Here is a 16,718-nt window from a genome sequence, read left to right as displayed (position 1 = left end):
ATAGAATACTTTCATACTCCTCCTTCTCTTCACTACCAACATCAGGAAAAAAGTCTTGTTTTCACACTGAAGTTAAAGGAAAGAAATACCTTGAGTGAGGTCTCTCTTTCCATAACCAAAAGCTCCCCAAAATACATTTTTTTAAGAGTAAGACATTTTTATGAATTTTAGTTGGTGAATTTCAAATGAATTACATTCAAGAACTTAAAGACATGATAAACAAGTGTTTGTCTGTAGAGACAATAATATTCCTTCTGTCTGTATAGACAATAGCACTCTGTCTGTCTGTATAGAGAATATCAGTCTGTCTAGATAATAGCACTCTGTATAGATAATAGCACTCTGTATAGACAGTAGCACTCTATATACAATATCACTCTGTATAGACAAAAGCACTCTGTATAGACAATAACACTGTCTGTCTGTATAGACAATAGCACACTCTGTATACAATAACACTGTCTGTGGCATCTGCAGGGACAATAGGACTCCATCTTTCTGTAGACACAATAAGACTTCTTTTGGAAGAGACAATAGCACTCTGTCAGCAGAGGCAATATGACTGTATCTGTCTGTAGAGACAATAAGACTCCAGTATGTTGAGACAGTAAGACTCCATCTGTCTGCAGAGAAAATAGGACACCTCCCTGCCGAGACAAAAGGACTACATCTGTCTGTAAAGACAATAAGACTCCATCAGTCTGCAGAGACAATAGGACTCTGTCAGTAGAGACAACAGGACTCCTATTTGTAGAGACAATAAGACTCCTTTTCTGCAGAGACGATAACACTATCTGTCTCTAGAGAAAGGAGGACTCCATCTGTCTGTAGACACATTAATACTCCTTTTGTCTGTATAGACAATAAAACTGTCAGTAGAGAAAATAAGATTCCAGTATGTAGAGACAATAAGACTTCTGTCTTCAGACAGTAGGACTCCATCTTTCTGTAGAGACAGTAGGACTCCATCTGTCTGCAGAGACAATAGGACTCCATTTGTCTGTAGAGACAACACGACTCCTGTTTGTAGAGATGGTAAGACTTCTGTCTGCAGAGACATTAGGACTTCTATATAACACTAAAGACATTAGGACTTTTTTGCTAATCAGAATTTAAGTACTATAATTTAGTCATTTTGTACAGAAATTGTATCCCTTAAAAATATATAAATTTGCTGCAGTTAGCTGTATTGTGTACCATAAACCCTTGTTACATACTGGAAACCCATATTATGTAATGAAAACTCATGTTAGGTACTGGAAACCCATGTTAGGCCCTGGAAGCCCATGTTAAGTACAGGAAACCCTTTTTGACATGGAAAACACATGTTAGGTACAGGAAACCCATGTTAGACTCTGGAAAGTTATGTTACATACAGCAGACCGATGTTAGGTACTGGAAAGCAATGTTAGACACTGGAAAGCCATGTTAGGTGCTGGAAACCTTTCTTACTGGAAAATATTACCATTTATTTCATATCACATACAACTTCAATTCATTGGCTAAAAGATCATCATATGTTATGAACATTTCTGCAATATTTACAGTCACTCTAATCTCGTGATACCAGTTGGTCCATCTGCACCATGAGAATTTATTAAAGGTTTCAGTGTTTTCCAGTCCATCTGTATAATGAGATAAATTAGCTTAAAGGTTTCAATGTTTTCCAGTCCATCTGTATAATGAGATACATTAGCTTAAAGGTTTCAGTGTTTTCCAGCCCATCTGTATGATGAAATACATTAGCTTAAAGGTTTCAGTGTTTTCCAGCCCATCTGTACAAGACACATTAGTTTAAATGTTTTAATGTGATTTTTAATTGGATACATTTCAGCCTGAACAGACAGAAAATGTGAAGTGTCTATTTAACTACCTAGCACAAACAAAGCAAGTTACTGGAAGCATTACTTCATCCAGTCTTGTGTGTGAGCCTATTAAGGTGAGACTTTTAATGTATTTTATATCTATGTGTACGTGTCAGTGTATGGGTGTTTGTTAATGTATTTTATATCTATGTGTACGTGTCAGTGTATGGGTGTTTGTTAATGTATTTTATATCTATGTGTACGTGTCAGTGTATGGGTGTTTGTTAATGTATTTTATATCTATGTGTACGTGTCAGTGTATGGGTGTTTGTTAATGTATTTTATATCTATGTGTACGTGTCAGTGTATGGGTGTTTGTTAATGTATGTATGTCAAATCATGTATATATTTGTCATTGTATGTGTTTGTGTAAGTTTTTGTCACTATATGTATGGGTTTCATTGTATGTATGGGTGTCAGCATATGTGTGTCATATCATGTATATATGTGTCATTGTATGTATTTGTTGAAGTTTGTGTCACTGCATGTTTGGGGATCAGTGTATGTATGCCTGTGAATGTATGTGGTGGCGGTATGTAAGTGTATAAATGTGCTTATGTGTGTCATTGTATGTAATTTTGTATGTTTATGTATCTTTATTTATGTCTTTCAGTATATGAATGCATGTAAATGTATGTATGTCAGTGTATGTATATAAATGTATGTGTGTCAGTTTATGTATACAAATGTGTGTGTTGGTGTAAGTATATATGTAAATGTATGTGTGTCAATATATGTCTGTAAATGTATGTGTGTTGGTGCAAGTATATGTTTGTAAATTGTATGTGTGTTGATGTAAATGTATGTATGTCAATGTATGTACACGTATGTGTGTTGGTGTAAGTGTATGTATGTAAATGTGTGTTAGTGTATGTATGTAAATGTGTGTTAGTGTATGTATGTGTGTCGGTGTATGTATGTAAATGTGTCACTGTATGTATGTAAAGGTATGTGTGTCAGTGTATGCATGTAAATACATTTGTGTCAGTGTATGCATGTAAATGTATGTATGTATGTCATTATATGTATATATATGTATGTGTGTCAGTGTATGCATGTAAATACATGTGTGTCGGTGTATGCATGTAAATAGATGTGTGTCAGTGTATGCATGTAAATGTATGTATGTATGTCATTATATGTATATATATGTATGTGTGTCAGTGTATGTAAATGTATGTATGTCAGTGTATGTATGTAAATATATGTGTCAACATATGACAGGTCCATGTGAATCCATTACCAGTTGTGGATATTTTCACTGTCATGGCTTTGTTGAAGCAAATATAAATGCATAAAACGTCTTTGATGTGGTAAAAGCTTTCCAAAAACTAATTCAACAAATTGATGAGGTCTTGTGTACGCCTGTTTGAAAGATGCCCAGATGTCACAGATAACATTGATGAGGTATTGTGTGTGCCTGTGTGAAAGATGCCCAAATGTCACAGATAGCACTGATGAGGTCTTGTATAGGCCTGTGTGAAAGATGCCCAGACGTCACAGATAACATTGATGAGGTATTGTGTATGCCTGTTTGAAAGATGCCCAAATGTCACAGATAACATTGATGAGGTATTGTATAGGCCTGTGTGAAAGATGCTCAGATGTCACAGATAACACTGATGAGGTCTTGTACAGGCCTGTGTGAAAGATGCCCCGATGTCACAGATAACATTGATGAGGTCTTGTATAGGCCTGTTTGAAAGATGTAAGTATATTACAGACATGTGATGAATACATACATGTGATAAATATGTTTATTACATACATTAATAGATACAATTTTTGCTGAGACCTAATTTCAAAAGGCAAACAATTAAAACTGTGTAGAGACTTGAAGCTAACATTTGGTGCAAATATAGAAGGGTTGAAACTATCGCCACAACTTGTAATATGTACTGCATTTATATTCGGAATGCATCATCACTAATTCAATCTGTTGGGCATTCTCTTTGAAAGCATTGATTAAGGGTTCAGGTTTTGGGTTTTAGACTTCCTTTACCAGTATATATGTAGTGTATTTGTATTTTCAGCTTTCATTCAATGACACAGAGAAACCATATGTAACAGCAGCCTTTACTGTGACCTGGGGACCCATGAACAAACCTCTGGACAATCCTAATGAAATTAAAGGTAGCAAGATGCCCCATACAACAATGAAAAAAAAATATCTTGACATTTTAATCAAATTAGATAATTTCCTATACCCAGATTCCTCCATCAAGTACATTACCGAATCACATTAACAATATGGAAATGACATGTTATATCTAAAATCCAGCCGTCCCTCATACCATATAGACAAAAATAAATAACTCCTACAGATGATCTCATCTTGTCCCCCTATGGTGGCCACTCATATCCCAGACGTGTACCAGTTTAAAACTTTTGCTCAAACTGTTAACAGTCCTCTGTGAATCCATTGCAGTTTATCAGAATCTTATACCAGCCAACATTTTTTTCCTGGTGCAGTAAGTCAGAAGGCTGATACACTATGTATGCAACATTGTTCCAGTGAATTTATTGATATTTATTGCCAGTTGGTATTGTCTGTGTGATACCAATCAGTAGCAGTCACATGTAGTTTTTACCGACGTATTTCTGTTGTGCTCTTAAACTTCATTTAATATGCGTTTCATCCAGGTCATTTCGGTAATGATAGTTGGCTTAATAGAATAGTTCCTTTATTTGTTGTATGCATATTTTTTTTCTCCCTCTGTCATTTTCAACATGTTAAGGAAGTAAAAGAAATAGAAGTTTCATAAATTCGCTATTGATAATCCCAGTATATGCCTTGCCTGTGGAAAACATACACAATCACACACATGAAAATCATCAAATTCATGTACATTATTTTCAAGCCCCTATTTCTTTGCATCCTTGTCAGATGCCATACCAAGGAAGGGATGATCAATGACATTGAGAGACTGCAGGGATAATTCTTTGCAAAGACAACCTGCTCATTGTCATGAGATTTAGGGGTTTGTCAAATACACCTAACTTAACAGGTAGAGTGAGAAGGAGAAAAGAAAAGAAAATTTCATCACCCCTGCTTCTTGCCAACCAACAGTGACTTATTTCCCTCTTTGCTAGCAGCCTTACAATGAGCGACAGACTCCTTCTGTTATACTTTACAGCTGGGTGATTCAGATTGCCTCAGAGGGTTTCTGGATCTCATTCATTCCTTTCAACATTTGTCACCCTCTTCATGATGGAGATACCAAGCAAGTCCATGAAGGCAAACATGTTACAGAAGACAGAGCATTTATTCTTAATGCAGGTGATTGTTTTCTAATCCTGACTTTTTCAGGTTACAAACCCAATGGAAAATTGAGACCCATCATTGACCTGAGCAGGCTGAATCAGTTGATTGCAGCCTTAATGGCAAGGTCCATTCATCTGTCCATATGGCACAATGAATATGCAGTTAGAATTGGCCTATCCAGTGCATATATTTCCAAATTGCTATTCACCTGGTTACTCACAAGATTTTTCACTTTGGCTTCCATGGCGTAGTGTGCCAATTCCATACCTTACGATTCAGCTTCAAGCTCAACACTAAGGCCTTCATGAAGACATTGGCTTGCACCATATGACACTTCAGGACACCCCTCCCACAGCCTGTAGCATATCACACTTCAGGACATCCCTCCCCCCACAGCCTGTACCATATCACACTTCAGGACATCCCTCTCCCCACAGCCTGTACCATATCCCACTTCAGGACATCCTCCCTCCACAGCCTGTACCATATCCCACTTCAGGACATCCACCATCATCCCCCACAGTCTGTAACATATCCCACTTCAACACATCCTCCCTCCACAGCCTGTACCATATCCCACTTCAGGATATCCCTGTCCCCACAGCCTGTACCATATCCCACTTCAGGATATCCTTCTCCCTACAACCTGTTCCATATCCCACTTCAGGATATCCCTCTCCCCACAGCCTGTACCATATCCCACTTCAGGACATCCCTCTCCCCACAGCCTGTTCCATATCCCACTTCAGGATATCCCTCTCCCCACAGCCTGTACCATACCCACTTCAGGACATCTTCCCCCCACAGCCTGTACCATATCCCACTTCAGGACATCCCTCTCCCCACAGCCTGTTCCATACCCACTTCAGGACATCCTCCCCCACAGCCTGTACCATATCCCACTTCAGGACATCCCTCTCCCCACAGCCTGATCCATACCCACTTCAGGACATCTACCCCCACAGCCTGTATCATATCCCACTTCAGGACATCCTCCCTCCACAGCCTGTACCATATCCCACTTCAGGACACCCTCCCCCACAGCCTGTACCATATCCCACTTCAGGACATCCTCCCCCACAGCCTGTACTATATTCCACTTCAGGACATCCCTCTCCCCACAGCCTGATCCATACCCACTTCAGGACATCTACCCCCACAGTCTGTACCATATCCCACTTCAGGACATCTACCCCCACAGCCTGTACTATATTCCACTTCAGAACATCCTCCCTCCACAGCCTGTACCATATCCCACTTCAGGACATCCTCCATCCTCCCCCACAGCCTGTACCATATCCTACTTCAGCACATACCTATCCCCACAGCCTGTACCATATTCCACTTCAGAACATCTTCCACCACAGCAACAGCAGTATACCTGGATAATATTTTACAATAACACCTGGCAAGTGTACCTGGATAATATTTTCACAAACACTTTGCATATTGTTCAAGAACTGGAGATGTCATCTACAAGGACATTCATTTTGGCAATTGTGTTTCTTCAACTCCTCAGCCTTTTCATTGTGACAGTGGACCTTTCTTTGTCAACCACTGTTATATATCAGTGGACCTTTCTTTGTCAACCACTGTTATATATCAGTGGACCTTTCTTTGTCAACCACTGTTATATATCAGTGGACTTTTCTTTGTCAACCACTGTTATATATGTGCTTCAGTGAGATGGCTATACTGGCACAGTGGTCCCCAATATTGAGTTGTTTAGATGTTCAAATTATGATCACCACCATAAAGAAACAGTTCCTGCTTCAATTTCAAGACAGTGGCTGGTAGCTTGTAGTTAAAATACCTTTGGAAGACCCAAAACTGGGAGTCACAATTTGCACAGATACCAGTTTGGAGAGTTAAGGAACACACTTGTTACTGAGTTTGCAATGTTCAGCTGAGTTATGGTACACACTTGTTACTGAGTTTGCGATGTTCATCAGAGTTATGGTACACACTTGTTACTGAGTTTGCAATGTTCAGCTGAGTTATGGTACACACTTGTTACTGAGTTTGCGATGTTCATCAGAGTTAAGGAACACACTTGTTACTGAGTTTGCAATGTTCAGCTGAGTTATGGTACACACTTGTTACTGAGTTTGCGATGTTCATCAGAGTTATGGTACACACTTGTTACTGAGTTTGCAATGTTCAGCTGAGTTATGGTACACACTTGTTACTGAGTTTGCAATGTTCAGCTGAGTTATGGTACACACTTGTTACTGAGTTTGCAATGTTCAGCTGAGTTATGGTACACACTTGTTACTGAGTTTGCGATGTTCAGCTGAGTTATAGTACACACTTGTTACTGAGTTTGCGATGTTCAGCTGAGTTAAGGGACACATATGCTACCAGACCTTGCAATGGTCAAAGCAAGTAGACGTTGCAAGAGGAGGCTCTTCACCAATTGAGCCTCATAGAAATGAAGGCCATTCTCCATGCCTCCTACAATGAAGGAGCACTTCCAGAGGAAGGTAGTTATGATAGTGTTGGACAGTTTGATCCTAGTGAAGCACCTCTTCAAAGAAGGAGGGACAAAATTTCCAGATTTCCATGTATTGGTATGGGAAATCATTGAATATATCCTATTCAGTGGTGTGCCCAAATACTATATATATGCATGAAAGTCCAGTACATCCCAGGTAGACACAATGTCCTTGTCGTTTCATTAACAAGGAGAGGCCAACTGCTTCATACACAGTGGTCTCTCCGTCTGTCTGTCTGTCATCTAATTTGTGCTCTATGATGCTGACTAATGCTAGACCTATTTGCAACATGGTGGAACAAAGACCGCCCGCTTTCATTTCTTCATTCCCTGATGCAGAGGCAACAGTTGTTGATGCTCTTTTAATCTGCTGAGAATGGATGTGACCCAAAGGGCAGCTAATTCAGACAGGCAGAGCATGCAAATAGTTCTGATTGCCTGATGGGGACAGGTCCTGAATCAGCAACTTAAGTACAAAAGTCTTTTATATGCACACAGCTTTTTGTTAGGTTAAACTTTAGTACAAACTTACCAAGGAAACTTAAGTGACCAGCATGTTGCTTAAATTTCCACCTTCACACCTGGCTCTTATCAGGGATGTATTTTGGCAAAAGAGGCTTTGTGTCAGTCATGGACAGGATCCCAACAGCTAGATGGCCCTCCCAGGGTTATAAGTGGACCTCAAAAACCTTGAAAAACCTAACATTTTATTTTGACCTAAGAAACCTAAAAAAAGCCTTAAAAATGAAGGAAACCTAAATAAATAATAAAAACCTAAAAATGGTGAACAGCTGTATCCCAGCCCCACAAAAGTGCTTTATATGCACACAGTTTTTCGTTAGGTTAAGCTGACAGTCTAGAAAATGCATGTACTGTGCAAATTAAAGACATCCGCTCATTTTAAGTATTTATTAATGTTCACTTTATTTTCATTATATTCAGGAACAAACTCAAAATAATACTTGATCAGATTTGTGATAAATATAACAATGGAATTAATCTTTGTTGTGTGTCTTAAACCACAAAAATATTTTAAAACCTTGAATAAAACCTAATAATAACATACTTTTGAAATTCATTTCTAACCCTGCCCTCCATGTTCAAAGCATATGAAGGGAGGTGGTGTCAGATTAACGATGTAATACCACTTTTACGTTTTGATTTGTTGTCCAGTTTCAACATGTCTAGGCCCTGACCATACACATGGTTCCAAAATGGAACCTTTCCTTGGTCTTGACATGGCTCAACTCATCCAAATTTGAGTATCTGAGTCAATATCACTGAGTCAATATCATACAAGACTTGCTTCCTGATAACACTAGCTTCAGATTGCAGGCTGAGTAAGCTGCATGTATGTGTGTGGATCTGAAATACATGAATTTCTATTCCAGTGTTCAGTCATACTAATGACACAACCTGGATTATAAGCTGCATGTATGTGTGTGGATCTGAAATACATGAATTTCTATTCCAGTGTTCAGTCATACTAATGACACAACCTGGATTATAAGCTGCATGTATGTGTGTGGATCTGAAATACATGAATTTCTATTCCAGTGTTCAGTCATACTAATGACACAACCTGGATTATAAGCTGCATGTATGTGTGTGGATCTGAAATACATGAATTTCTATTCCATTGTTCAGTCATACTAATGACACAACCTGGATTATAAGCTGCATGTATGTGTGTGGATCTGAAATACATGAATTTCTATTCCAGTGGTTCAGTCATACTAATGACACAAACTGGATTAATTTCTTAGGACAGGTTGTTCAGTCATAGGCAACCTGCAAAAATCTCTTCTCTCTCCTTAATTGACCTATCATAAGAGGCAAACCTTCAGGACTCATATTGTGTCCTCAGATTCTATCTGAGACTTGCAGAGAATGTCATTAAAGGATCTTCTTCCCAGTGGGAAAGCAAAATATAATCCCACAAGTGCTGGGCCCATGGCTAAAGTGGGTTATTAGATAGACATGCTCAAAATTTTCGTGGGATCAGGTAATTTCCATGAGTCTGGCCATCAAAACATGATGTCTCGATTCAAGACACAGTGGAGTCAGATAGCTCGCTCAATCCAATTTTCTTCAGCTTCTTTTTATGTGGTATGGTCTTGTAATGGAGTTGCCCCAGTAGTTAACTATGTTATGTACTTATTCTCCTAATGTTAAAGTGACAGATTGGATGGAGTAGGGTAAGTTTGTTGTAGATTGTAAATTAGGTTTCTACAATAATACTTATCTAATCACTTTACTGTTAATCCCTCCCACCCTTCCTTGCAAATGTGAGCATCCAGTTATCCAGCTCCATCTTAAACTATATGCAGGAGACCAATCTCCATGGTCAAGGGGAGTTAATCTGTAAGAGTTACTTCCCTTATCTATCTGCTGATCATTTAGGCAGGATTGGGTCCAGAGGTAGCATAGGTTATTTCCCTAATTAGATAAATATTATCAGAGGCAGATAATTGGCACAACAAAATGTCTTCAAATTACCATAAAGTGTTTATGTAATCAACCTTCTAGGGTTGTCCTTGCTACTTCATTTTATTTATAATTATATACCACATAATAACTTTAAACGTGATATTACTCAGCATGTTCTTCATTCCTTTCAAAATATGTAGAATGAAAATTCAGCGTGTTCTTCATACCTGGCAAAATATGTAGAATGAAAACTCAGCATGTTCTTCATACCTGGCAAAATATGTAGAATGAAAACTCAGTGTGTTCTTCATACCTGGCAAAATATGTAGAATGAAAACTCGGCGTGTTCTTCATACCTGGCAAAATATGTAGAATGAAAACTCCCATAACTTCTGAACCTAAAACCAATCGTTTAATACTCCCACCATGTACAGGATCACAGGTCAACTTGTAACTGCAGGATTTGAACCAACACCTTATGAAGGTTTAGTTTGATGGCACATTAACATAGGCAGGTTATTTATTGCCAAGGCAATTGGAATAAAATGCCATGCCAGTGGGTATACCACAATAGCTGACATGGGCTGATCCACTGGTATGATTTGAACTCACACCCTTTTGGTTGTGCGTTCAGCATGCTGACCACTGTGCCCCCACGCTTCCCATGTTTCAAAGGACTTTTGCATGGAAGCCAAGTGTAGTATAAAGTTTGATATAAAATGATTTGTTCGTAGTTTGATTTTCAACTTTTTTCAGAAGACATGACATAGTTTTGGACCACTTTGACTTAAAATTTTGTATTTTGTATTCTACCATATCAAAAAAAATCGTTTTGACACATTTCTATGATATTTTGTAAGCTTTATTTTACTGAGATGTGTAGTTTGAATTGCAAATGGAAGCCTTGACAATGCCTCTGATGAAATGTGATCCAAGAACTTACTTCATTATCTTCCTTTACATTGCAGAGTAGATGTGTGGCCATTGCATTTTGATATAAATTTCTGTTTCAGTACGTATTTACAAGTGTCCACTGATGGTGACAAATTGTGGCCAGTGCCTTAGTATGGATCCAGAATATGAATGTGGCTGGTGTGATACAAAATGCACATTACAGAAACACTGCACTGCAGGACAGTGGCTTGACAGATCAGGAACTTGCCCCAACCCGCATATTCTTAGGGTAAGTTAGCTTGGTTTGACAAATCAGGAACTTACCCGAATCCACACATTTTCAGGGCAAGTTAACTTGGCCTAAATATTTATCCATTACAGCTTTTACCGAACCAAACCATATGACCTTGTGAGCCATTGGTATGGCCATGTGTCCATAAATCAGTGTTGCCAGTCTGGAGGCCATGTTTTTGATCAAACTTAGGATGTGTACTTGTTTTCTAGATTTCCAAAATGTTTGACAATGAGAGAGATACGTGCATATTAATGAGGTGATTTTGCATGTGTGTTTAATAATGAGTGAGATCCACTCACATTTATTAGGTAATCTAGTATCTCATTGACTGGACTTTTTACAACTCCAAAGCATGTATATTTATCCAATTTAGACAGAATTTCATAATTGAACTGAAATCATCAAGATGGCCAAGTGACTTTATCATGAGTAAAATCTGCACATATTAAAATTTTTTGCTGCAGTTAAAAAGATATTTCAAATCATATACAATTTTTAAAAAATTGATTTTCATTTAAAGTACCTCCTCTCTCTCTGTCTCTGTCTCTGTCTCTCTCTCTCTCAAATAAAGCAAGGAAAATAATCCTTTATATTAACAATTGAGAATTACAAGTTGGGGTTACAGTTCTCACCTTGCAAAATTATGAAAACCAGATATAAAAATATATTTTAGAACATATAATACATAATTTTAATAGAACAGTTTAGACAGTTTAGCAAAACAATGCACTTTAGCAGTGTTTCACTATGAGCAAGCCCAAGTAACATTTATTTTGCCAGAGACTACCTGAGTCCTGTTAGATTTAATAAATCCACATATCTTGATCATTGTAGTGGGATAGAGGTACATAAAATGTATCCATGATAGCCTGGCCAAAATGCAACACTCTCTTAGTGATTCCAGTGAATCATTTTCTATTTACAACTGAAGACGAAGTATGAAATGGGAATATTGTTCGAGAAAATGTAGCATAAACTATGTGTAATGTTGACTAATGTTATCACCTTTACTGTTTAATTTTTTATGTGCTCCAGCTGAAAAAATCTTGGACATTTTAAAAGTTTATATCAGATTTTTTTACTTTTTTTTGTCATTATGTTTGTTATGCATACCCTTATTTTACTCAGCAATAGATAGCTAGGATTATTTGAATGTGCCATTAAACAACACACACACACACACACACACACACACACGCACACACAAAAAGAAACTTCAGTTTTGAGGTTATAAGGTCAAAAGTTATAGTGGCTGAGGTGATAATAATCTTCTTTGCACAATGATATTATTTCGTCATAATTACCTGGACCAAACATTATAGTTAGATTGCAGCTGAGGTATGAAAGAAACTTATGCATTTTGGGGTTAAAAGGTCAAAGGTCAGGGTCACTGTTACTGAAAGAAGAACCGACTTCTGCACTGGAATTTCAGCTCTCAACCTTAACCAAAAGTAAGTGGATGATTGGGTAACAAAGAAGCCTACAGATGTTGGGCTCTAAAACGGTTAAATGGCAAGGAAAATGAAAGAGACCTTTTTGTGCAAAATAACATTTGTTTTAGAGCAAAGATTTTGCCCAGATTGTGTGGATGCCTTATTCTTAGGGTAATAAAGAAACCTATAGATTATGCAGTCTAAAGATCAGAGGTCATGGTTGTAGTAAGTCTAATAAGAAAATAAGGGTTTCCAGAAAATTGATTTGGAGTGTTGCATACCTGCAGAGAGGATTAATAAATGATTGGGGGTGGGGGGGGGGTGGGGGTAGATTTAATGTACTGTTCATGGTTCCTGAGTTGTATTATGATTTCACATGGTTACATTTTCATGACTTTAACCAGTTGACAAAAGTTATAATAATTGTACCATGCAGAAATGTACAGTATTATCCTGACAGTGTAGACAGAATGTAAGGTACTTACTGAATCTTTCCATCTTGTTGCAGTTCAGCCCAAGCACAGGACCCATCCTTGGAAAGACCAACATCTCTGTGACAGGCTTCAACCTAGGTAAAGATTACACCAACCTGGAGGTCACAGTGGCAGGAGTCAAATGTCTCATTCATGCAGAGCACTACGAGTCCTCATCCAGGTAAGTTCTTTGTAATCTTGTTTTACCCATTGCTGACCTTGACATCAGTGTCCTGATCATCCCATAACCGACCTTGACACTCATGGCAATATTTCTGGTATAAGATTAAAATGAGGTAATGTTTACCTTGACCTAAAGGTCACAGTGTCAGGAGTCAAATGTCTCACGCTTGCCGAGTAATACATGTCATCATCTTGATAACTACTAAATGACTGTTGACCCTTTATTGACCTTGACATCAGTTCCCTGTCCATCCATTCACTGAATTATCACTTTGGCATGTCTGCAAAATATATGTAATGAACTGTCTGATTTGTCTGACATCAAAATTTATGACAGCAAAATTGCTTTCAGATTTTTGTATACATTTGTGCATAATATACTGATGTCACAAAGAAATTAATTTTTTGTTTGTTTGAGTATTTTAAAATGGGGAGAGGGGGCTCCAAGTGGTCTAAAGCACTCAGTGTTACGGATCACTGGGTTTAACGCCATTTTTCAGCACACAATAGGCTATGCATGGTGGCCAGTATTAATGGTGGAGAAAGAACCTGGGAAAACCCTGGGAAGAACCACTGACCCACGAGAAGCTACTGGCAAGCTTTCTCACATACCCACATTGGCCAAATCCTAGACTTGAACCCACACTGACAGAGGTGAGATGGCAGTGATCCATAACTTAGAGCAATTTAGACCACTTATACAGTTAGTAATGACCACATTGAACTGTCGACCATATACAATATGCACTGACCATATTGAACTGTTGACCATATACAGTTAGCAATGATCACATTGAACTGTTGACCATATGCAGTTAGCACTGACCACATTGAACTGTTGACGTTATACAGTTAGCAATGATCACATTGAACTACAGGTAACATAGACCAAATTGAGCTGTTGACCATATACAGTTAGCACTGACCATATTGAACTGTTGACCATATTCAGGTAACATAGACCAAATTGAACTGTTGACCATATAGAGGTAGCACTGACCAAATTGAACTGTTGACCATAAACAGTTAGCAATGATCACATTGAACTGTTGACCATATACAGTTAGCACTGACCATATTGAACTGTTGACCATATACAGGTAGCACTGACCACATTGAACTGTTGACCATATACAGGTAGCACTGACCACATTGAACTGTTGACGATATACAGTTAGCAATGATCACATTGAACTGTTTACCATATACAGGTAACATAGACCAAATTAAGCTGTTGACCATATACAGTTAGCAATGACTACATTGAACTGTTGACCATATACAGTTAGCACTGACCACATTGAACTGTTGACCATATACAGGTAGCACTGACCACATTGAACTGTTGACCACATACATTTAGCAATGACCACATTGAACTGTTCACTATATTCAGAATATTTATTAAGATGATGGGACAAAGTAATAAAGACATTGCTGTATTTTATCTAATAAAGACATTACTGTGTTTTATTTAATAAAGACATTACCGTATTATATCCAATAAAGACATTACCGTATTATATTTACTAAAGATATTACTGTATTATATCTAATTAATAGACATTACTGTATTATATGTAATAAAGTCATTACTGTATTATATCTAATAAAGACATTACTGTATTATATCTAATAAAGACATTACTGTATTTTATCTAATAAAGACATTACTGTATTATATCTAATAAAGACATAACTGTATTATATCTAATAAAGACATCACTGTATTATATCTAATAAAGACATATATGTAATAAAGACATTACTGTATTATATCTAATAAAGACATTAATATACTATATTTAATTAATAGACATTACTGTATTATATCTAATTAATAGACATTACTGTATTATATCTAATAAAAACATTATCATATTATATCTAATAAAGACATTACTGTATTATATATTATAAAGACATTACTGTATTATATCTAATAAAGACATTGCTGTATTATATGTAATAAAGTCATTACTGTATTATATGTAATAAAGACATTACTGTGTTATATCTAATAAAGACATCACTGTATTATATCTAATAAAGCCATTACTGTATTATATCTAATTAATAGACATTACTGTATTATATCTAATTAATAGACATTACTGTATTATATCTAATAAAAACATTATCATATTATATCTAATAAAGACATTACTGTAATATATATTATAAAGACATTACTGTATTATATCTAATAAAGACGTTACTGTATTATATGTAATAAAGACATTACTATATCATATCTAATAAAGACATTACCATATTATATCTAATAAAGACATTACTATATTATATCTAATAAAGACATTACCGTATTATATCTGATAAAGATATTGCTATATTATATCTGATAAAGACATTACTATATTATATCAAATAAAGACATTACCGTATTATATCTGATAAAGACATTGCTTTATTATATCTGATAAAGACATTACCGTATTATATCTAATAAAAATATTACTGTATTATATCTAATAAAGACATTACTGTATTATATCTAATAAAGACATTACCGTATTATATCTGATAAAGACATTGCTGTATTATATCTAATAAAGACATTACCATATTATATCTAATAAAGACATTACCGTATTATATCTGATAAAGATATTACTGTATTATATATAATAAAGACATTACCATATTATATCTAATAAAGACATTACCATATTATATCTAATAAAGACATTACTATATTATATCTAATAAAGACATTACCGTATTATATCTGATAAAGACATTGCTATATTATATCTGATAAAGACATTACCGTATTATATCTAATAAAGACATTACCGTATTATATCTGATAAAGATATTGCTATATTATATCTAATAAAGACATTACCGTATTATATCTAATAAATCTAATAAAGTCATTACTGTATTATATCTAATAAAGACATTATTGTATTTTATCCAGAAATCTTATGATTATGATAATATCTGCACCATACAAACTTTGTCTTACATCTAAGGATGGTATGTAAATTTAAAGGTTTATCTGTGAGACTGGTTCCCAGCCAAAAGTGAAAGATGGAGTCATCAAAGTCACAGTCGACAAGCTGTATGATACCACCTCCAATGGACTTTTCTCCTTTGTGGTAAGTACCATATGAAATTATTGCACCCACCTTTTTTTTCCATACAATGTCCAGACACAATTTCATTAAGTACAAGTTATATTATTGTTTGATGAGAGGAAACAACCAATTAGCTATATGACTAGATATTACTATATATCAACTCAGATCAGTCCGTTTCACTTACAGAGAGTTTCGTTAGATACCATGTTTCCCTGATAAAGCAGAAGTAAATTGTGGTAGTAATATCCCATAATATACTGTTTACAATTGTGTTACCAT

The 16,718-nt window shown here is 36.3% G+C and overlaps 1 protein-coding gene across 1 annotated transcript in view; it reads left to right on the top strand.

Annotated features, from left to right (window-relative positions):
- LOC149804167 (uncharacterized) overlaps positions 1-16,718 on the top strand; it is a 177,339-nt gene that overhangs the window by 85,010 nt on the left and 75,611 nt on the right. The window contains exons 12-16 of the mRNA XM_089954054.1: positions 1,835-1,939; positions 3,899-3,998; positions 11,068-11,237; positions 13,185-13,330; positions 16,352-16,457. Coding sequence (XP_089810180.1) covers positions 1,835-1,939; positions 3,899-3,998; positions 11,068-11,237; positions 13,185-13,330; positions 16,352-16,457 — 627 coding nt within the window. The remainder of the gene's footprint in view (positions 1-1,834; positions 1,940-3,898; positions 3,999-11,067; positions 11,238-13,184; positions 13,331-16,351; positions 16,458-16,718) is intronic.

The sequence above is a fragment of the Sinohyriopsis cumingii genome, chromosome 3, assembly GCF_028554795.1.
Source record: "Sinohyriopsis cumingii isolate HCF-2022 chromosome 3, ASM2855479v2, whole genome shotgun sequence".
Taxonomy (NCBI): Eukaryota; Metazoa; Mollusca; class Bivalvia; order Unionida; family Unionidae; genus Sinohyriopsis; species Sinohyriopsis cumingii.
Note: the sequence above shows the minus strand (reverse complement) of the source record. Positions and strands in the feature narration are given on the sequence as shown.